The sequence below is a fragment of the Triturus cristatus genome, chromosome 1_1 (assembly GCF_964204655.1).
Source record: "Triturus cristatus chromosome 1_1, aTriCri1.1, whole genome shotgun sequence".
Classification (NCBI taxonomy): Eukaryota; Metazoa; Chordata; class Amphibia; order Caudata; family Salamandridae; genus Triturus; species Triturus cristatus.
In genome coordinates, this window is record NC_140579.1 from 91,318,233 (window position 1) to 91,342,877 (window position 24,645).

Consider the following 24,645-nt stretch of genomic DNA (forward strand, 5'->3'; position numbering starts at 1 on the left):
GCTGCATGTCACACAAGGCTGTACTATCTCTTATTGATGAGAGTAAAAACAGTGGGGATGACAGTGATGCTGTCCTCAGTGTGACAACTGTGACACTAGTTATGTGTGCAACATAAGAAGAAAAAGAAGAAAACATCCTACCTGTGATGTACGTCTAAATGGTACAGTGGTCCCGGTAATGGCCATCTTTTAAAATCATAGGGTCAGAAGTACTTAAGAAATTTTAATCTCTCAAATTAAACCTAATGTAAAAATTCTCAACTATGGGGGAAGGCAGTTGAAGGAGACTTTGACTGTCAGCTCAGTTTCAAGCATCTTCAGTCCCTAGTTTATGAACATCTGCCGTGTATAATGCGAAATATGGATTGAACCGATTATGGTGGAAGGATTTTGGGGAATCAAAATAATTTTGAACCAGAATCATGTAGATCGTGTCATATCTCAATCCCATTTGTTCAATGCCATGTGGGGAGGCTGCTTGAGTGTGTCCTCCAATGAGTGTTTGATCCAACAGTTTCATGAAGTGTTTAACAAAAAAAATGTAAAGACACTGCCAAAAACTATGGTTCACAGAGTTCACAAAGTACTGCTGTGCTTGAGGGATGAATTACAGTGTGATGAACTAAACTGCTTGTGTCATCTTGAGATTATAGAACCTATTGAAAGTTGTGAATGGTTGGTCCCAATTGTTCTTGCTCATAAAAGTTACCCTACTTTGAGGGTCTGTGTAGATTTACACAATGTATACTATAATACATGGGTATATTGCAAACCTGTATGCAATATTGATGAGATACTATAACCTTTAAATGGGGTTATGATGTTTGCTCCCCTTGATATGTCTGTGGCTAACTACCAGATAATTTTAACAAAGGATTCCAAACATCTCACCTCGTTTGTCACCCCTCGGGGAGCATTTTGAAATGCATGCCTTTTGGTCATGTGTCAGCTTTCCAAAGGCTTGAAAGCAATGTAAGATGAGAGACTTACCAGAGTTTGGTCTGTACTGAAAGAGAGAGCTTTGACTCTACATTCTCAGAAATAGAAGTATGAAGCAAGTGGCGTGGATTACAGAAGTGCTAAATGCATAGTACTTAAGCTAAAAATTCTGAAGCTATATATCCTGGGAATAAGGAACAGCTAACATCTTATTGGGGTTTACTTGAATTGTATTTGAAACTTTTCCCACACTTTGACAAAAAAATAGTTGCCTTAATCAATCAATCAATAAGAACTTTATTTCGGTTTTGTTTAAACAAACCATAAAAGTACACACAAATACGACACAATAAGAATAAATATTGGGAATAAATTCATCATTTGGATACATCAGTGCTGAGTTACCAGGAATTTTAGGCGGAACATACTTATAAATCCAGGCATTTTCTATAATTGACAGCCGACTTTGAAAACTCTATTACAAAAAGAATACTATCACTACATAGTAATTGTAAATACATCATGGCAGGTCTGATCTGATCAAAATCACGTTTCTTTAAAAACGGGACCAGATAGCGTTTACAGGGAAATTCGTAAAATTTACATAAAAACATAAAATGCAGCATGTCCTGCGGAGACTTTCCGTCGCAGCCGCAGGATGCTGCTTCTTTATTAAAAAACGAAATATATGGTCTGACAAGCAAATGATGAAATAAATTCATCCGAAATCTAGTTAATAAAAATTTCTCATAAGAAGACAGAGATCCCATTAGGTGTGTGGAGTAGTTTTTAACATAAGAAAAATCCTTACGCTTGATTTCTGTGCCTCCTTAGCTTCCCTCATCATTTTCCTGTCCATCATGAAGGCTGTTTTTATTGCCTCCACATCCCCCTTAATAATACATTCAGTAGTTTCGAATAGCTCACCCCGCTCTAAGCTTAAACCTTTCCTAATATATTTCAGCCAGGGTACAGCAGATGAGTTATCCATAGACAAGCAATCTTTTAAGATCATGTGCGTTAGGGGGATATCGGAGTTTAACCATAGTTTTAACCAGCACATCAGTGGTCGCAGGGAAAAAATATCATTGATATACTGTACCCCCAACTCCTCATGAACAGCTAAATTAGATGTACCTTGTGGGAGACACAGTAAGCGTTTCAGGAAAATATTCTCCACAATCTGTAACCGCTCACCCGAGCTATACCCCCAAATTTCACTTCCAAAAGATGCCATAGCCACTGATTTGGCATTATATAATTGCAACATTTTACCGGTAGACTTTTCCCCCAGTTTTGAGGCAAAATTAAAGATAGCTGCGTTCACTCTAGTAAAGTCCCCTTTCTTTTTCAATATGTACGGGCCCCAACTCAGTTTGTTGTCAAAAAGGACACCGAGATAGGAGAACGTGCTAGAAATGGGAATCTTTTCATTGCCCACATTAAATTGAAAATTCTTTTTTGGGGTTTGGCCTACCTGCATAATGAATGATTTGGAGTTATTTATTGTGAGATCCCTGTCTGACATAAAAGATTTAAAAGCAGTTAAAAGTGCTTGGAGACCTCTTTTAGTCCTAGATATAAGGACAGCATCGTCCGCATATAGTAGGACCGGGATACCCCGGCACCCCACTCTGGACAATCAGCCCCTACTTCCTGCAAAGTCATTGATATAAAAATTAAACAAAAAGGGAGCCAGTATACATCCTTGTCGGACTCCCCTTTTGATTTTAAAGTCCTTCGTCAAGCTCAGATCCTGAGAAAATTTAACATTTGCTCTGGTGGATCTATGTAGATCTTCTAAAAAATCCACAATGCCTCCATCAACCCCCTTTGCCCTCATGGACTGCCAGAGGTTCTTCCTGTTCACACAGTCAAAAGCTGAGGACAAGTCCATGAAGGCTAAGTGGACAGTCCCCTTATAAACACTGTATATTTACTTAAAATCAAGTATAAGTTGCCTTAATAAATGCAGTCAAAAAAGAAAATGCATTTTTTTACAATTAAGATGGATCCTTATAAGTTAAGAATATAGGTTTATTTACATCCACTCCAACTGAACTCATCTAAATGCAAACACTCTCCATTCTAATTACCTCTCACACTGGCTGAGCAGCAGGGAAGAGAACATCAATGTGGAGGATGCGCATTATACTCATACGTAGATTACAACACATCTCTGAAATTATAGAGACAAAAAAAAATACTTTGGAATATAACATGGCAAAATCCACAAGCAATAAATATGTCCCACAAATTTACGGTACAAGTGTACAGATAATCCAAAACTTCTCTGCTCATCCATCAGGGAACATTAACTGCCCATTACCCTCCACAACACAAACATTCAAACAGGACCAGGGCTCCTTCCACACTCAACTGCATTGGGGTGTAACCCACGTACCCCCTTTACCATTCACATAAGCAGGACTTGTGCTTCGCCTTCCCTCTACTGAATTGGAGTGTAACAACATTCTCCCTAAAACGTTGGTTATAACACACTGCTGCCACATTAGTAAGCCCTTAGGAAGGGTTGACATATATCACAGGGGTGTTACACCCCCTAAAACATTAACCGCTTTGAAGGAATGTCAAAACATGGTCCCACTCCTGGACCAAGATAATTCATGAATAAGGAGAAGTATGTGCTGGCCCCATGATTGGATGTGTCTTATAGCTTCCCCTTGGATTCGTAATAACATTTTTTGTTTGTAAGTTGCCTTGGGATGATGATTTTTTTATTGCAATATCGTCACTTGGATTCTAACTCTCAGGTATTTTTCCCGAGTAGGAATTGGATAACCTGGATTGGATGATGGCTGGCTAATGACAATGCGTTTGCATTAGTCTCGTTATTGACCTACACCACAGGTTCCTTCAACATAGCACGGATGTTATAGCGGCTTGTTATTTGATATTATCAAGACCCAATGAACACACAAGTCTTATTGTTTCCTCTCTAGTTCACATCCTTAGTTATTGGAAGTTGCTTGAGCCTACTCAAGCAGGGAGGAGATAGAGACATAATGTTGTAGATAGGCCGTGTCCCAACGAGTATTATGAGCTTTACATTTTCCTTTCTGGTATTTATTCTTTTTCCTTTGTAAGTTGTCTCAGCCCAATGAATATCCAAACTTTTTACGATTTCCCAGTTTGGTCCGCACTTATGATTTTGGTTCCTAACTTTGAATTATATGAAGGTCTGTGATTGGAGGTGGTTTTCTCCTATGAGCGGGCCCGTTTGCTCCTATGTTTACACGCGGAAATCAACAACTTTGTCTTTCTAATTGTACAGAGGCGTGCAATTGGAAGGTGCTCTTGTCCAGTGAGGTTGTCTATTTGGCAGAACTCTCTCTGGTTTGGACGCAATAATTGACATCAGGTTGTAGGATGATGCAGGGTTTCGGATTGGTGGTTTTACATTTTTGGAAAACAGGATTGGTCATGTTACCTATAAACAGGTTGTTGGGGCGGTTAGGGGATACAAGAAATTCTTGCATGGATTGGATGTTACCCGCTTCTCCATAATTTACACAGGATATTAGGCCTGGAATCAGGGGTTATCGTTTTGGTGAATAAGTAAGATGTTGGGGCCACTGGAACTAGAGCAGAAAGACTGAGTTTAAAGTGGAATAGAATTTCGATTTTTAGAATTGTTTGGTTATACTGGTCTCTAATGGCATTTTCTATCATATTAGATGATACTAGTTCTGCTGTTTGTTATAAATTGATCCATCAGTCAGAGTTTGGGGTGTAGAGCTGTATTCATGCCCTGATGCTGTTCTGTCCTTATAGGTCCCACTGGGGATACAGAGCTACAACTTTCTTTGCTTTCTGGTGTATACGATCCAGGAAGAATAGTTAAAAACAATTCAATAAAAGTGGGAATTTTTGGTATCAATACAATAAGCAGCAATATAGAGGTGCACTTGTGGGTTTTGAATATATGGTTACAATTTAGCAAACTGACTTAAAACGAGATAAGTTGTGAAATAAGTGAAACGCAGCAGTAACAATTTTTAGGGTTTTTAGATTGGAGGCATATACTGGTGGACTTGTGTAAAATTGTTATTTAATAGGAACCTAGTGGAATGATCTAAAAAGACTAGATGAGTCATGAATTACATCGCTTTTCCTATATTAACACCTTTTAATACAGAGAAGGTACACCATTTATCAAATTAGTGAGGATACAATAGACACAGACGTATAAGAAAGGCTTGTAATAGCTTTACAATACACATGTTTAGAGGTAAACGCAGGGGTTCTCTTGTATCTCATGTCATTGGTTGAGACAAGGCATAAACTGGCCAATACTAGTGATTATGTAAAGAACATGGACCTATTATTAAAGTGTCAGTACCAGTATTATAATATATATTTTGGTGACATATGCACAGGTTAATGTTTTTTGTGTTCAGTTTGGGTGCAGGGAGCCATTGTATGTTTTTAGACGCAATTGTGCACATATGTTGGCATGTTAGGGATATGTGCATATTACATGGTTTTTTCCTTTTTTCTGGTCATATATATGTATATAAATGTATATTTTATTAGCTTTTAGCCCTGAGGAAGTCCCATTTTTGGGATGAAATGCGTTGGCTGGTCGGCTGTTTGAAACACAGTACCATGGCTCCCGCATTATTGGATGTATAAGAAGACCGTTCTTGTGTGATAAGAATTTGGAAAGACGTTGCAACAATTGGATTTTGAATGTACAAATGGAATATTGCTGCATTTCCTAAGCACTCCCTTTTTGTATGAATTTTCTTTCTCAGATGTATGGTCTCCCCATATATCAGTGAAGCTCCAGGAGCAGGGACAGTGGAAGGCACTCATGGTGTTGTCAGTCTAACATGTGGCGTGATCTCAGTCCTAAGAACAAAGCCAGCCTCTAAATCCAAAACGAACATGGCACCTTTTTGGTTTCTAGAAATAATTACCAACAGTACCTGAGGGAAACAGATTTATTGATAGCAAACTACTGTGCAAAGACCGTGTATTGTAATTATTTGAAAAAAATCACTGAAGCCATGCAACATTTAAAGATCCTTTTAAAATTTCATTTTACACGAACATCAATGAGTCAAAATGCAAGATTTCGTTTTAATTTACAGCCTGAAGATATCTGACCTGTTTCCCAGTTTCAATAACGTTATGATTTCATTCCAATTTGACTGAAAGAGGTTTGGCGCGACAATGGCTTCGTAATCAGAGAATGGAAACTACTGTAGCAAATAAATCAGGAATGAAAAGAGGAAACCTGGGTTCACATTACAATTGGATAGAATTAATAAGGTCACAGAACAAATGGGCCATGTGGGGCCTGGGACTGAAACATGTGTCAAATTTTACAGTAGGTTTTGATAACAGTGAAAACTGGTGAAAAATCAAAAATACCCGTGTGGGGGTGGGACCATGTGCAGTTTACTAATGCACAACCGAGAATTCTTGCACTGCTTGATCTGATAATACCATCTCAGTACACATTGGCATATGCACAGCAACCATGGCATAAGCACCCTTTTAAGTACTGCGACCCAGTCTTCTCACAGAGGAGTAGGACGTTCACACCTAACCTTCCATAAACATCTTGTTTCAATTCTAGTTCTGGGCTCGAAGCCGCACATCCATCTGGAAGACTTGCAACATGGAGGAATCGCGGTTGTGTGTGAATCTTCGGGCTGGTATCCTGAGCCAGAGGCACTCTGGAGAGATGGAGACGCGAATAACACATCCTCATCCACCGAGAGGAAGGTTATGGGTGGCAAACACCTGTTTCATGTTAAGACGACTTATATCTTCAATGGTCATCCCAGCACATTGTCCTGCTGCATCCGAAACCCCGTACTGAGTGAGTGGAAGCAGTCAACAGTCCACATAACAGGTGAGAGCCAGACCAAACTGCATGAGTTAGGAAAGCTCAAAATGAATATATTTATTTATTTGATTTTCATAGGAGTAGTAACAACCACAACATTTCAACCAGAAACGTTTATTAAAGTACTAATTATAGTACATAAATGTGATAGTTGAGTGGTTAACCTGCAGCCACGAAGAAGATTTGCGATATACGTTCAGTCCGTATTGCCTGAACATCAAGGGAAAGACAGACAGACACATGTTCCACAAAAACATCTGTGATTGTGAACTGCACATGGCAGTGAGGATGAGAAGGGTAGAGCTCTGCTTTTTTCTTGAACTTGTGCTAGTTTCGGTGGCAGAGCTCCAGTGAAGCAGGGGTAGAAGATGAAAAGACCGGAATTGGAAGGCTGCGCATAATGACTTAAGGGCCCCCAGAAGATGAATGCTAGCCGATCTTAGGGTCAGGGTTGTGATTTAGTGAGAGGTGATGTCAGTGCATGCCACGGGCAAGACTTTTATATTCATCAAAACAATCCTAGTTGATCTCAGTGTCGGCTGGTAATTCGAGCGACGAGGGTTGGCGAGCACACATGCACACTCACTGACTTACACCATGCATTCACCAGCACATACACGCCCATTCACAGCATGCACCCATAAATGTAAATACATTCATGCATACACACAAATGCATGCATCAATCAAAATTACACTTAACGGGTTGCAGTGGTGATCGGGGGTGGCGTAATCGAAGCCTCTGTGGTTCCTGACCATTGGGGCTGCCGTCTCCTCTCATTGGCTGACCTTGTTATGGGTCATCCAATGAGAGGAGGCAGCAGTCCCTATCTTATCACAGAGTGAGAAGGAGTCAGTGTGACTGCTGACCTCACTGTACTCTGTGATGAGACGTTATGATAGACACTCAGCCCTGACACTTCAGTGCCTTAAACTAAACCTGCCCAGGTCTGAGTCTCCCCCTCGTCATGTTGGGAGGATCACCATGCACTTTGCTGGGCTCAGGAGGTCATGCCCACAAGGAACTGACATTTTCAGCCCTGCAAAGTTCAGCACAGGCAGCCAGGCACCTGCTCATTCACGCATGTACAGTGCCTGGCTTCCTGACCTGAACATGGAGTGTCTGTCAGGCCTACCTTTGATCCTGACAGATTCTCTTCATGTTTTGAAAAAGGTTGGGCCCCTCCACCCTTAAGTGCGGGCTGCCGCTGGTTGATCTACAGTGGCTTCCTGTCAGAGCTAGAATCAAACTTAAATTGGTTCATCTGTCCCACAAAGCCGCCCACTCAAGATCTATCCTTAACCCTCTAGTCCAATCAAGCCACCCAGCGGCATGAGGGACCTCAGGAGCAAAAAGAATCTTCTTTTGTAAATCCCCAGCTGCAGAACCTCTTGTGCTTTGCATCAGTCCTTTTCTGGAGTTTGCCTCTCCCCCAGAAGAAACTAGGACCAAATGTACCCCTCATTCCTTCCACCGTCTTCTAAAGCCTCTGCTTTCCAGAATGTATCTAATCCATTGACTCCTTCGTAACAGAGTTGCTAATATTCTTATACCCCACTACTCTTTAGACTATCTTATAATTTGGTTATTTGTGTACCTTTGCTTTCTCTCTTTACCTATTACTAATTGCCACCCACTTAGTTCCCAACACCTGCGCATGTCTCCCCTGCTCCCTTACTTCTCTCCCTCCTACCTCTCCTCCACTCTCTCGCTCTTCTCATTTGCCCTCTGTAATCTTTCACCCTACCAATTTCATACCTTCCATCTGACCCTGCTCTCCTCCCTTTCTCATCCTTTATTTACCTTACCTCTCCTCTTCTTTCGTCTTCCCTTCCTGCCCTGGCTCCAGACTCAATACGGGGGGTATGCAGCCCTTTGTGTCTGGACAGGACACAGCCTAATCATGTGTAAGTTAAAAGCAGCGCGCATCTCCTCCCTCCCATCCTCCTGGAAGACCCATCATAAGTGAAGCTCCAATTGTGTGTGGCTGTCTAGAGGGAATACAGAAAGCCAATCTGTCACCTAACCCAGACAGTGACCAGAGTCGCGACAATGGGCCTGCATGGGACATATGACAAGGTGTTCCATCATCAGCTTGTGGCTGCTCCTAGACGGAAATATCCTGCTACCCAAGAGTACTCTGCATGTCCGAGCCACTAATAGGAAAAGGCAAGTTGTGCATATCTCTCTCTCGCTTTCTCTCTCTCTTTCTCACACTATCCCTCTTTTGTTCTCTCTCTTTCTCACTGTCTCTATTTCTCTCCCTCTACCTCTCTCTTGTTCTCTTCACTCTCTCTCATCCAATTCCCTTTCCCTCTAGGTATTTCCTTTAATACCAGCTTGCATGTTTGTAGGTGTAAAGTACACACAAAGGAACTCACCTCGTAGCCAAGATCTCACACCAGATTATCATGTAGGTAAATGTATTGTACATGCCTCTACAGATACACATATACAGTGTTGCGTTCTGCAAAGTTTGGAAAACAGGGCTTGAAAATCGATGCCTTCGACCGTGATTCTGGAACAACTTTTTTGTCACAAACCTTTTAGGACAAGAGAGTGGCAGGGCTGAGGATAGGATCGGATGAGACAATTAAGCTTGTAGGGTGATTGCTTTACAGGATTTGTGTTGGGATCTATCTTTATATTCACAGAATGTAGAACGCTTCCCTGTAAGGTTTCCTGCGTGGAATGTGCGATGTTCTAACTACGGCAGTTGCTGCCGGGGAGTTGCCATGACTGGATCTAATAAATGAACCATCTCACCTGGCGGTGTTTTGACTTCTTTTCATTGGCGACGAGCTGGTCCAGTCTTCGGCCTCCCCATCCTGTGGTGATCCAGCGTCCTGCTGACCTGTCTGGTGTTGCCTGGCTCTTGTGGTTTCCTCCGCTGTGATGTGTCTACTTGCCAGCATTCCAGCTGTCGTGGTGGTTTCTGGACCATAACCGTGAAGCATCTTTCCAGTTTCGGAAGCGGTTTCTCAGATTTGGAGGTACATTTAATTTATTGGGAGCTCGGCGCACGACTCCTCGCGTTGGTGACGTCATCGCTCTCCATCACGCATCGTGAAACACGTTATTCTTCTGCCTGACTTCCTTAGTAACTAGCACGCAACGTACCGACGCTGCGTGCAGCCATCTTGGATTTCATCCTCCTGTATTGTTTAACATCACCATGGCAATGCTTTGCCGAGTCTACCGCTGATGCGCTCAGTGTCACTGCTCACGTCTTTATGCTGCTTTCTTCGCTGATGCGCACAGCATACTTTCAGCATCGCGCACACTACTGCTTTATTTTGCGCACCATCAACGTTATTGCATTCAATATTTTTATTGTTCTGTTTTCAACGCTGAGAACTGTATACTGTCAGTGATGCGCACACTTTTGCCTAGTTTTGCGCATCATCAGCTTTGTTCTTCTTTGTGTATTCGGTGATGCGCACACCTTTTCTCCATTGTTTCCATTCTATTTCTAATCCTCGTTCACAATCTTAATAGAGCAATTCATATCTGCGTGGCAGCAACTCACCCACGCTCAAATATGGATCGTGTTTTAGTACCTCCACCCTTTCTGCAGTCTGCTGGTACACCACCTGTGAAATGGGAAGAGTGGAAAGATACATTCGAGTCGTATTTGGAAGCCATTGATGGAGAAACTTTCACTTCTAAAACGAAGAAGGCTCTTTTAATCTATAACCTTGGATCGGAGGGCAGGAATGTTTTAAAAACCTTACCTCTGGAAATAGTTAGTACTCTTGTAAGTGGTGGGGACAGTGGAGATTCTCTACTTGTTGACGAATATGCTTCTGTCATTAAAACCTTGGACAAACGATTCAGCCCTAAAAGAAATATCGTCCTTGAACGTCACAAATTTCTTCAACGTGCTCAAACTCCTGGTGACTCTATTGATGATTTTGTCGCGGCTCTTAGAATTCTAGCTGTCAACTGCAACTACAGAGAATTCAGAGATGAGATCATACGTGATCAGTTGGTTGAGAAGACTTCGAATAAAAAGATTCAAGAAAAATTGCTTTCCTCTGATGATCCTGACTTGGAAACTGCTCTTACGTTGGCCAGAAGTATTGAACATTCTTAGTTCTGTGTTAAAGAAATAGGTAGCACTTCTTCTACTTCCGAAGTAAAGCTGTTAAATACTAAAACTGTTTCCAAATCTGCAAAATCATCATCTGCCAGCATCCCTAAACCATCACCTGTCAGCGTTCCACGCCTTCCTTCATCGAATCCGTCTAAGGCCAAGTGGGAACAGAACGATGTATGTGCTTCCGCTGTGGGAGCAAGTCTCATTTAGGTAATGCCAAATTTTGTTTTGCCCTGAATCAAACTTGTTACAATTGTGGAAGGAAGGGCCACTACTCAAGAATGTGTAAAGCTGTCTCTATCAAGAAAAGCCCATCGCAAATGGTGAAAGCCATCGCCGATGATTCAGATGAGGAGAGTTATGATTTACTAATGCTGTCCCCTTCATCTCAAACTGAAGGGGTAGTTGAATTATCTTCCTTGGTCGGAGTTCATAAGAGGAATTCTCCTTCTTGTAAGATTACTGTGAATAGTACCTGTCTGAACTTTCTGGCTGACTCTGGTTCCCCATTTACTTTAATCAATGTCTCGGATTTTGATAAAATTGACGGTACTCAATTAGAACAATCCAATATCAAAATCTTTGCTTATGGGGGTAAAAGAGTTGAAGTGTTGGGAAAATTCACAGCTAATCTCGTTTTCAGTACTGACCACGCCACTGGTACCGTATTTGTAGTCAAGGAAGGTGCAAACTTGTTAGGTTGGGATGAACAAGGAGCGTTAAACATTATCCTAGACCCGAACCATCCCGACATGGTAATTTCCCGTACTGCACTCATTCAGTTTTACAAGTCTTCTCCCGATGCGTCCTTAGCTTGCACCGTTACCCAATTATCCAATGTCAAGTGGGGACACATGTTTCCTGATGTCTTCGACGGTAAACTTGGAAAGCTCAAGGGGTTCCAGCATTGCATTATTCTTAAAGATGGTGCCAGGGTTGTGGCGCATAAAGTCCGCAAGGTCCCTTTGAGCCTCCGCCCTGAACTCAAAAAAGAATTAGAACGACTTTGTGCAGCAGGGGTCATCGAACCTATTGAGGGTTCCGAATGGCTCGCCCCCATTCTTTTGGCCCGGAAATCTGATAAATGTCTCAGAATGTGTGTTGACTTGAGAGACCTCAATGCTAACATCTGGGTTGATCGTCAACCACTTCCCAACATCAATGAATTGTTAAGCACTCTTGAAGGTGCCAAGTTTTTCACTTCCCTTGACACCTCCTCAGCGTATCATCAAATTGAGTTATGCAAAGAGTGTAGACATCTAACATCTTTTGTCACTCCAGGAGGTGCTTACCGATACATCCGTATGCCTTTTGGACTTGCCTCTGCGTCGGCAGTGTTTCAGAGGCTGATGAACAATTTATTCAAGGACATTCCTGGGGTTGTTTTTTTTCAAGACGACATTCTCATTTATGGGAAGACTGATTTGGAGCATGATGACAGAGTCAAACATGTTCTAAGTATCATCCAAGCAAGTGGTTTGACACTAAGAGCCGATAAATGCAAGTTTTTTTCAAGATGGTGTTGATTACTTAGGTCACCATATTTCTATCGTAGAGGCTATTCAAAATGCACCCATACCTACGAACAAGGGCCAACTCCGTTCATTTATAGGGCTAGTGGAATATTATGCAAAGTTTGTTAGCAACTTCTCTACTAAAACTGCCTCTATGCGTAATCTTCTTAAGAAAAATGTCAAATTTGTGTGGGATGATGACTGTTGTAACAATTTTGAATCCATCAAACATGAAATTGTACAAGCCCGACCCCTCAAACTTTTCAACATCAACGACTTATGTATCATTTCTACTGATGCCAGTAATGTTGGTTTGGGGGCCGTTCTTCTTCAGAGGGGGAGTGATGGTCATGAAGAAACCATAGCTTTCGCTTCGAGAACCCTGAGGGGTGCTGAGTCTACCTACTCAACTATTGAAAAGGAAGCCTTGGGTTTGTGGTGGGGTGTACAACATTTTAAGAATTTTTTGTGGGGAAATGAATTCATTTTAAGGACTGACCTTTGGTCGACTTATTCACAACTGAGGGTGGCGGGCGGGCCACGCCACGCATTTCGAAATGGCAGTTCAGGTTGCAAGAATTTCGCTATCGACTTGAGTATGTGGCTGGGGCAAAAAACCAAGTTGCTGACTGCCTGTCTAGGTTACCCCTCTCGGCTGAGAGTGATGTTCTGGAATGTGATGACTTGGAAATTGTATGTGCTGTATGCTCATTGGAAGACAATATGGGTTGTGCACTTTCCGAACGTGAATGGTTGGACGGTATGGCGGAGGATGTTGTTGTCACGAGGGTCATTGACCTCCTAGCTAGTGTGTGGCCCAACGACAAGGATTGTTCCCCTGAGTTGGTGCCTTACAAAAGAATCAAGGATGAGCTGTCTGTGGTGGATGGTGTGTTACGTAGGGGTGGGTTGGTAGTAGTTCCCCCTTCTATTCGTACTAAAATTCTAAATCTGGCTCATGAAGGTCATCCTGGTATTCGTGCTATGAAGTGTAGGGTGAGGCAAGATTTTTGGTGGCGGCTATGGATAAGGATGTTGAACACTTTGTACGGGACTGTTGTACGTGTGTCACGAGTGATAAGTCTCAGGTGACCCATCCCTCTCCAATTGAACCTATTGTCAAGAATACTCCTTGGACGAAACTGGCCTTTGATATTGCTGGTCCGTTTGGGCTCATTGGTAGTTCTCCTAAATATGCTCTTGTCCTGGTTGACTACATGTCCAAATGGCCTGAGGTAAGATTTGTTGAGAATATCAATACCTCTTCCGTCATTAAATTTTTTCAAGACTTTTTCCTCAGGGAGGGTTTTCCGGAGGAATTAGTATCAGACAATGGTACCCAGTTAACTTCGTCTGAAATGCAGAGATTTCTCAGAGATGCTGGGATTAAACATATTCTCACCTCCCTCTATCTCCCCAGCAGCAACGGCTTGGTTGAGCGTTTCAACCGTGTTAAGGAGCACCTGCAGCTTGCTTTGGTGAATGGTCTGCATTGGCTCAAGGCTGTTTGCGATATGTTGTGGGCTGTGAGAACCACTCCCCACATCAGTACTGGTGTTGCTCCTTTTACCTTACTTCGGGGAAGGGTAGCGGGGTCAAAGCTGAACAAGGAATGGATGTCCAGGAGAGTGGTGGATGCTCTGAAGTTGTCTGTTGTAACTGATGTTAGGGCTGCTGTTCAGTCTAGATGTGACACTAGGCCTGGTGTGCGTCATCTTCCTGATGTCAAGGTGGGCGATTGGGTGAGGGTCAGGAAGCCGGGATTTCTCCGCAAGGGTGAGTCTCGCTTCTCGTCTCCTATAAGAGTATCTGCAGTAAAAGACCATGTCGTGGTGTTAACGGACGGGAGAGTCTGGAACAAGTCTTTTGTTTCCATTGTACCCAAACCCATGGTAGATGTAGTTAATGAAAGAGTGGGTGTTCATTCCCCTTCTGCTGTTGTGCCCTCCAGTGTTCACGGGAGGGGAAGTGGGGTTCATTCTGACCAGGTTCCTTTGAGGGGTGCATCCTCCAGGTTGAGTTTGTTCCTGCCAAATTTCGAGATTTTAAGATGATGTGATTCATTGGCCTTATTGTTCATGTAATTCTACTTCATCAAACTTTCCAGTTTCTCTTGATTTTATGATGATGTGCTTTATTGGCCTTATTGCTCATGTAATTCTACTTAATCAAACTTTCCTGTTTCTCTTCTTGTTATCTTGCCTGTTTCTCTTCTTTCTTTTCTTTCTTTCATTGTGAAGATAGGGAGGTGTGTTGGGATCTATCTTTCTATTCACAGAATGTAGAACGCTTCCGTGTAAGGTTCCCTGCGTGGAATGTGCGATGTCCTAACTACGGCAGTTGCTGCCGGGGAGTTGCCATGACTGGATCTAATAAATGAACCATCTCACCTGGCGGTGTTTTGACTTCTTTTCACTTTGCTTCCATTTGCCGCTGTTGATGGAGGAAACACTGCCCATCGTTCTACCAACAGCGGTGCTGGAGACTGTCCTGAGCTCAGCCAGTTCTGAAACCTGAGCACAGCTTTAAATATTCAAACCGGAAGCTGATTCATATAAACCTGGTCCAAATTCTCTTCAGATGACGTTTGTACAGGCCTTTGAACAAGCAGCTGACTCCTTTATGCAACTTGCCGTGCCCTCTACTGCTGTTTTTAATTCACTGATTTTGAGTTAATAACTGTTCACTTATTGTTTCATTCAAAAACCGCACATATTGGTTACTGCGTTTTTTAATGAGTATTTTTTCAATCTAGCGAAAGTTTGAATATACCATGTTTTATTAGATTCTTCTCACAACATCAAGTGTGACACTTATTTTAGCCAAAGATAACGTTGCATCATTGGAAGAATGTGTTATGTACAGTGATCTAAAAACACAGTTATGCGACCGGATCTTTTCTCGACCGTTCAATATATGGTGAATAAGAATAAACAACGTATTTGTAAATGATATTTGAATGTTAAGCAGCCATAGTAACCTAGAAGGGTGTCCTGTTAATCAAGTATTGTCAACGCCAATAGGTCTCCCCTAACCACGAGCTATTGGCTTTGACAATAACACATAATGTAGAGCAGCGCAGCAGCTGTGTAGCATGGTAAAAGTTATTTTTAAAAGCGTTATGACTTGGCCAACACTGACCGCATCTTAGCGTTTTTTTCCCCTTATGATGAATGGAGTGAGCAACACGGACAATGGGGAAGGGTGGAAAGGAAAAGACAACACTGACAACAAGAGGGAGGGTGGAAGGGAAAGAGCAATAGGACAAAAGAAAAACTCTATGATGTAGCTAGCCCAGGCTGTGTTTAGGGCTTTGTTTTCTTTGACAGGTGGGGGTTCTAACCTGGGCAACTGGATGGTAGGGGCAGGAAGGTAAGAAGCAACACAGACAATGGGGGTGGGAGAGATAGCAGCAATACAAACACCAAGGGGTGCATGAAATGGTAAGAAGCAACACGGACAACAAGAAGCAACATGGACAATTTGGGCTCCCCTCAGGGTTGACTGCAGTGTCAACACTAAGGGGACTACAGTCAACACTAAGTGGAGCGCAATTGGTGGACTACATGTCCCATGATTCAAAGGAGCAAACTTTTCTAGGATATGATGTAGTGTCCGGCGACACCCTTTTCCTTGCCCAAACTGATTTTCATGACCTCCTCTACTGTTTATCACATGTTCCTAATGTTCCTTTTTGTAAAAATTGCCATCGGGCCCATTAATTACACTTCATCCGGCCTGAGCCGGAGAGTACGGCCCGGGTGTGGAGAAATGTGTCTTTGACGTGCAAGAAATTTAAATGTATACGGTCAACATAATTGTAAATAATGTTTTGAACATATAAATTGGAAAGCATGGTAGGATATATCTACTATGGCTAAAATGAATACAAAATAAAAACATATAAAAAGTGTGTGCAATATTGTGTTTTTGATGTGTTTTGTTTTCCCCCTTTTCCTAGACCTAAAATTAAGTTATAGGGGGTACCTCTTCTTTCACTTGATGTTTATATACGTTTTGCTATTTTAGTTTTTTGAGTTTTCTGGAAGTATTTGATATGCCTAGGGGAAGGAAGATTTCTCAATTTTTGATTAGTAAAGTAAGATTCTGGAAAAAATGTGAATTGGATGAGGCCTAATTATTTGATTTTTATGGCGACGTTTAGAAACACGATTCACTATTGGAGCTTTCCTCCTTTCTCCACATCAGCGAGTGGTTGGGAGGGTGAATAGGAAGGCGTTTGGGAAGGGTCAGGTTTGTTCATGTTTATCAATAGTTTTTTCGGTGTCTTAGAGCTTGTGGACTCATTCTCCTCAAGGACTACTTAATTTGCTTTCTTCTCTGGTATCATTCTCTATATTTTTCTTTCCTTCTATTTTTAGGTCTCGCCTGAGACAGCGCTTTAGCGCTGCTCTGGCGAGACTTATAGTAAGCGAGTTTTGGAAGTGCAAACAGTGGATTTTCAGGCCTCCAAATACAGTGCATGTGCGCCGTCCGGGCGCGCGCACCATTTGGAGGCCTGAAAGCACTTGTTTGCTTTCACTTTCGCCGTGATGTGATCGCGATCCCTTTCAGCGCACCATTTGGCAGCCTGCGTGCCCGCCCCCACTCCCCACTCCCCCCTCCCACTCCCTCTTCGTCAGCTTCAGTGCGCGCTTGTTTTCAGAGTTTTCTCTGATTACAACGAATGACTCACAACCCCTCCCCCCCACACACACACTTCTCCTTTTTCCCAGCTTCCCTTCGAGCCGTTGCCCTCGTTCAGCTGTGTTCTTCGTGTCCGTTCTAATACAGCACATTACTTGATATTACTTTTCGGCGAATGGCTGATCTACCATGTATGAGGCCTTTCCGTTAAGACTGATGTCTTTGGGGTGCCTCCTGCAGGGAAGCCTGCTTTCGCAGCAGTGCGAACTGTGTACATTGTTAGGCTGTGTTTCTGGGGCACATTGTGATATAGCGCACTCCTTGCTATTACTTTTCAGCAAACTGCTGATCCATCGGGTATAAGGCCTCTGAGTTACCTCTGTATTATGTCACCACTGGCATGCAGAGGTCTGGGGATTAGTGTGCCCCCTCCGCATCAGGATTGCCGCCTTTGTGGTGCCTCCTGCAGCGAAGCCTGCTTTTTCGCATTACGAGCCATTGCCCTCGTTCAGCGGTGTTCTTCATGTCCGTTTTAATATAATGCATTACTTGATATTCATTTTCAGCGAACAGCTGATCTACTATGTATGAGCCCTTTTTAATAAGGCTGCAAGGGTCTCGTCCGTGCTTTTGGTGCTTTTAGGCTTATTGTGAATTTGTGTGCACACATCTATATTAGCTCTGTATTATGTCAACACTAGCATGGGGAAATCTGCTTATTAGTGCGCTCTGTCTCTGCCAAGACTGCTGCCCTTGCGGTGACTAAAATAGTTAACTTGTGAACGCGCTCAAAGACGTGCTAGCATTCAGTGTTCAAGACCAGCACGTGTTTAGCTGGCGCCACGCCGCGTTAATTAGCTTACTGCTTTGTTGTTCGACAATTGAGGTTTCTACAACTCTCAGGAGAGGACATAGGCAGCCGTCTCACTGGCGCCATGTGTGCTTCTTTCCTTAACAAGCACATGAGGAATGCAATCTCGCTTAAGTGTTTAGTTGTTTCCATGAGTCTTCTATATTTGTGTTCGTTTTTTTTTTTACTTGCTTATGGTAGCTGCTTTTGTAAATATGTGTTAAAGCTACGATCTAGTCTGCTTTGTTAAAAAATTCAGCTGACTTAGTCTGTTTTTTGGTATTGCCGGTACTTGTGGTATTACAAAATCATGTACCGCGCTGGGTGCTAGCCTTAATTGAAGGCTTATGGAGAGAATATTAGGCATGTGGTTCCCTTAAAAGGCTGCAGGTACAGTAATTCATCTGTAAGCATTGATGCGGTGCTCAAACGTCATACAGCATAATACAAGCCTGCTGCTTTTATAAACCTTTACATTCTGGCATACTGTTTACTAGGCTTCTTTTATGAGGCATAACGGCTCACTGTTTAGGGGCCTGTGTGTACAGTTAAGAAATTGTATATCACGTTGAGGGCTCGCCTTTAAAACAAATCTGCAAACAAGATTATGCATGTGATCGGTCTTAAAATGCAGCGTTTTGTGTAAAATGACTACAAGCTACAGGTAAACAAGCTGTGTGGCTACACTGTGCTTGTTTACTACAGATCTCGAGTGCAGCCCTGCTCCGCTGCTTCTCTGAAGGACCGTTATTCATTATTTCCCCCTACTTCTTTTTTTTTTATTATTGCTTTGTCCCAGCCTGGGTAATTGGGGCCAAAACATTAAACTAATAGAAATGGGTACACATTCTGATTCTCTGAAAGATTTTCGCTATGTAGATTATTTTTGAAGTATTCAAAGTAAGACAGGGTACATCAGTTCTCATAACGAAGTCATTAGATGACAATGATGAAACGTAAATTTACTTTTAACTTCATTCTCGTTTCTAAACACACACTGCTGCACGCCACACACTGCTGCTTGCCGCTGCACGCCGCACACTGCTGCACGCCACACACTGCTGCACGCCACACACTGCTGCACGCCGCACACTGCTGCACGCCGCACACTGCTGCACGCCTCACACTGCTGCACGCCTCACACTGCTACACGCCTCACACTGCTACACGGCTCACACTGCTGCACACTGCTGCACGCTGCTGCATGCCACACACTGCTGCACGCAACACAATGCTACACGAAATACTGCTGCACGCCGCACACTGCTGCACGCCATATACTGCTGCACACTGCTGCATTACACACTGCTGCATGCTGCACGACACTGCTGCATGCCACACACTGCTGCACGCCGCACACTGCTGCACGCCGCTGTGCGCCACACAGTGCTGCATGCCTCGCACTGCTACACGAAACACTGCTGCACGCCGCACACTGCTGCATGCCGCACGCCGCACACTGCTGCACACTGCTGCACGCCGCACACTGCTGCACGCCGCACACTGCTTTTATGCGAGTTTATGCTACTGACATTGTAAATGACAATGGCTTTTATTTGTTTTAAAACCAAAACCTAAATAAAAGGCATTGTAATTTTACAATGCCAATAGCTCAAACTCTTATAAATGCGAGACCTATTGCATTGCAAATGCTTGTTTTATATTTGGTTTTCCTTCCCATACTCTTGAATCAAGAGAGACACTTCTTTAATCTGCGTACAGCAAAAGGACCATTATGAATTATTAATTGGGTGCCCTAAATCCCGTTCCCAAGCGTCCCGTATTTTAGTGTCTTTGGCAGGTACAAGTGTCATGCATGCTTCATATAGTTTCGATATTAGATGATCTCCCTCAGCACTTGTAATCAGAACTGTCAGTGGTAAATAGGACACTGGTACTAGGGGAAATTCCGCAATTTGTGCTCTCAATGCACATCGGAGCCTGTTAAGGACAAATTTGTCCATGAAGGGTGCACCACGTAATCTGGCGTCTTCTGTACAGTGAAATACATGTCCCCCCGGGAAAAGGTCTCCACACGTGGCTAAGGAATAAGTGGTGAGTGTACACTGCACAAGCTTTTCTTCAGTGGGGGGTAGCCATGTGTTACTGGCCAGTGGGATTGCTGAGGAATAAAGTGGACGTCCCCCAGTCATTCGCGCTAATTTCTTCCCAGCACAGCAGGTCGCCGACACAGTTTGTACATCGCGCGGATCTCTGGGGAAGCCTTTAGGCAGAATAGCATTTAACGGCGTAGGGTTCACCATGTCTGCTTCTAGTCTGGAATAAGGCAGTTGCACGTTGAGATGATACCATGATCGCGCAATACTACATTGCGCTATTAGATCATGAATATGCAGGTTCGGCAACCCCAATCCCCCTCTCTCGTAGGGTAGTGTCAAGGTATCCCAGCTGACTCTCGCTTGCCTCCCACCCCGTGTAAGCTGAATAAGATGATAAAGTGTTTGAAAAAAAGTGTTGGGGAAGGGGATGGGTATGTTTTGGAACAAATATAAAAATTTGGGGAGTACAACCATCTTTATAATTGCCACTCTTCCAGCCAGCGAGATGGAAAGCTGAATCCAGCACTCTACTTGCCGTTCCAGCATATGTATCGCGGGGCTGTAGTTAAGCGAAGCACTTGTTCATCTTCTAGACGTATGTTAATTCCCAAGTAACTGGTGGTGTTGCTGCGCCATGTCAACAGGTATTCACATTCCCATCTAACTGTGCAGGGAGTCAACAGGAAGATTACCGATTTGTTCCAATTCATGCCCAACCCAGAATGCCCACCAAACCGAATAATTTCTCTAATGCGGAGAACCAAATTGTCCTGCGGATTGCGTACAAACAGTACAATGTCGTCCGCATATAATGATAATAGCGGTCCAGTTGTAAATTGGAGAACTCTTTGCAAATGTTTTGCTTGTAAGTTGCCTAACGAGGGGATCGAGGGACATAAAATATTATAATGGAGAGAGCAGGTATCCCTGCCTGGTGCCACGCGTCAGTATGAATTGGGAAGAGAGTGTGCCATTCAGGCAGAGTCTTGCCGTGGGCGATACATAGAGTAGGGACGTAAGTTTCACAAACCCTTTCGGCATGCCCATCTTCATCATGACCGCTAGGAAAAATGGCCACTCGAGAGAATCAAAGGCCTTCTCGGTGTCTAAAAGTACGACCACCGCTTGTACCTCGGGGTCTATCCTGTTGATAGTGGCAAACAGCATATGGATGTTCAAAGTGGTAGACCTGTGTGGTACAAAACCGGATTGCGCCGGCGATTATCTTGTCAAGCAATAGTGCTAGACGTAGCACAATCATTTTAGCCAGTATCTTGTAATCTGGGTTTAATTACAATAGTGGCCTATAGGAGCCGCAGCTAAGCAGGTCTTTGCCAAGCTTTGGAAGCAAAATGATCACGGCTTTGCGAATAGTAGGAGGTAATACTCGTCGCTCTAGGGCCTCATTATAAACTTCCAGGAGATGTGGAGCAACTATAGCCTTGTAGGCTTTATAGAAATGTCCTGTGTATCCATCTAAACCCAGAGCAGTCGTGCCGTTCAAGGTGTCGATAGCGCTTATAATTTCCTCCGGCAAGAAGGGTTCTGCCAGAAATTGCAGCATAGCGTTATATAGCCACACTAAGGCCACTTCAGCTAAATATTACTTTCTTTGCTCATCCCCTTGTGGTAAACGGGATGTGTTTAACTGGGAATAATATCTCAGAAATTCGTCTCTAATATCCGGGGTGCCAGTGAGTAACCTCCCTTGCGTGAAATTAAGTGCCGCAATACATGTCTGTCTCGCCACAGGTCTCAGCAGTCTCACCAGAGTACGGCCAGGTCGCTATCCCTCACCATATTGGCGTGCTGTTGCATATTTAAAATTAGCCTCATGCTCAGCACTCTTCTGTCAGTAGCCTCAATCTACAGCCCTGCTGTGTCTGATCAGGTCTCCCCAACATTTCTCTATCTAGAGTACTCAGTAGCTACTCTATTCGTTTGAGTGTGGACTGCAGGTCACGCAGTACTCCTGCATGTTTAGAAATGCACACGCCCCTCGGATACGCCTCAAAGACCTCCCAGAGGGTGGACCAAGAGTCAACCGAGCCAGTGTTAATGTCGAAATATTCCCCAATAGCCTCGCGAATCTCAGCATGAAAGACATTATCCAGCAGTGCCTGATTAGGGAACCGCCAGGGCCTCTCACAGCCCTCTGAAAGTGGGATCGTGAGGGTCAATACAACTGGGGAGTAATCTGAGAGGGTTCTAGGCAAGTGTTGAATGGTCTTGTACGAGGTAGCTAACATTGGGGATATAAGCCAATAGTCGAATCTTGTCCAGGTGCGATGGGGAGCGGAGTAATGTGTAAACACCACTTCCCCTGGGCAGCAATGATACAATTCATCAAAGACTCAAAGCGTTGCAAAGTACCGTCAGTGCATTGTGGGCTCTGGCTTAGTGTCTGCAGTGGTAGATGTTCTGTCCTCAGTGGGGTCCAGTAGGAGATTGTAGTCACCCCCCATATAGATATCGTCTACATCTAACTGCAAGATCCGTGCATGAATGGTGTGAAAGAATTCCGGGTCATCAACATTTGGTGCATAGACACAAACGAGGGCAATCTTGTAACCAAACAACTGTCCTGCTACATAACATAGCAGCCCTCCCCGTCAATGCGAGTCTTAGAAAACTGGAAAGGTAGTCATTTATGTATGAGCACAGCCGTGCCCCTGGAGTATGTACTGTAGTTTGCAAAGCTTCTATGTGGGCCCCATGAGGCAGCATATTATGTAGTTGTGGATTTTGGCAAATGCGTTTCTTTTTTTTTTTTAAAACCTTTATTCGTGCATCGTAAAAGAACAAATACGGGCCTACAACCGTCAGGCCGGCCACGATACAGTAAAGCACTGATACCCACATTACATCCCCCGTGCGTCAACGGTCAGGATTAACAACGAGTTATGAGTCACATACTGGAGATATCTTTGACACCCGGGGAAGGAGAGGCGAAGGTTAAGTTTACATTTTTTAGATAACTTTACCAGAGAAAAAAAAGTCAATGAAGGATAAGAACAAAGGAGATTCGAGTCCGCAAGATAGCTTCACCACACGGGAGAGCAGCAACATCAGTAAGAACAACAATGGAAGTAAAATCTCAATCAGTGAGGCGGTGCAGAGATATATCAGGATAGTCACATGAGCAAGTACGCACCCCTCCAGAGCCGCCCCCACTCGATCCACCCCACACCCGGACCCCGAATCGAAGAAAGTAGAGCGCAGAGACAGAAAAGAAGAAAGGCCCATAGAACTAATTAAGAACAGCGTATTACCCCCCCACCCTACACCAATGCGGAGGCTACGGCCTTCCCCCCCCCCCAGCATAGTGCCTGTCGCCCACTGAACCCGAAATATAGAGAAGAGCGAAAGTAGGAATAGAGTAAAGAAAGTAAGAAAACGAGAAAAGAAGGTGGGGAGGAGCCCACGGGACACCAGAGCGCCCCAAACCATCAGCCAGTTATGGCCCCCACACACTGAGAGCCCACTACGCCAAAAAACGGCATGCGAAGATACCATGGCACCACAGTTTAAGCGAAGGGATACAAGTCGCGACGAGTGCGCGCAAAACATACATACAGTTCCAGTCCCAGGCCAGCCCGTCCATAAACCATGGCGATAGAAGTCAGTCTAGCCCTGGCCCGATCGCGGGCGTGGAATTAAACCAGCCCCTGCATGAAGGCCCCGTGTCCCGAGCAGACAAAGACAAGATGGCCGCTTGTGAGAGGATGGTGAAGTAGGATCACGAAATGGCCGCCGACCATCGATTGAGGTCCCTCTTTGCACCACATAAAATCCAAACCTGGCAAGTAAGGTACAGGAGTTCCACAAAAAGGAAGCAGTGGGCCACTGCGGACGGTTCCTCGAAGCCGTTAGGTATCGCTCAGCAGGATAGTCTTGCGGACGCGGTGAGGCAGGCAACAATGAAGCAGGCAGCCATGACCAGGGGGACAAAGTATCCGCAGTTGAGGTGGAGAGCGGTGGACTCTGGGCGCCGGGAGCGCCAGATGAAGGCACCAGTGTAGCACAATCATACACCGCCGTTGCGTCCCCACAAGAGGACAAAAGCACCGGGAGACCCACGCCCTGTGGATGACAAACAGTGCGCTCGCGACCCGCAGCCGACAGTATGGGGTCAAACCGCTCACTCAGCGCCTGCAGGCCAGCGCACATCTGTAGTTGGAAGTCCCGCAGGACAGCCAGAACGGAGCCGCATGTCAGCGGAAGCTGGGCCCCCACATCGGCAGCAATCCGGGACGGCACTGTGGAGCTGGTGTCCGGAAGAGGGAGGGCGAAGTGGGCAGCGGGCGAGACCGGAGTATCACCCCCCAGCCACGAGCAGGCACTCAACGCCATGTTTTGCCGCTATACGTTGCAATGGCCAGGGGGGGGGGGTCGTGGCAAGGAGTCAATTCCCCTCAGGTCTACGCCGCAACAGGAAAGGCCGACAGTCACTTCTCTTCTCGCAGGTTCCCTTCGCCGCTGGCTGCAAATGCGTTTCTTGAAGGGACGCGATATCGACTTGGTGTCTCATCATGCAGTACATCACCTGTTTCCCCTTTCTAGTGTTGTCCAATCCCCGGACGTTCCAAGTGATAAGTGTTAAATCAGAGAAGGGTGCTAAGTGGTCACGAGCCATAGTGTGTAGTGTTTGCCGA

General features: G+C 44.2%; 1 protein-coding gene across 4 annotated transcripts in view; it reads left to right on the forward strand.

The window, feature by feature from the left end:
* Window positions 1–24,645, forward strand: part of LOC146869579 (butyrophilin subfamily 3 member A3-like) — a 473,774-nt gene that overhangs the window by 143,576 nt on the left and 305,553 nt on the right. For all 4 annotated transcript variants that reach the window (XM_085606426.1, XM_085606395.1, XM_085606440.1 and 1 more), the window contains one exon: window positions 6,548–6,826. In XM_085606426.1, coding sequence (XP_085462552.1) covers window positions 6,548–6,826 — 279 coding nt within the window. The remainder of the gene's footprint in view (window positions 1–6,547; window positions 6,827–24,645) is intronic.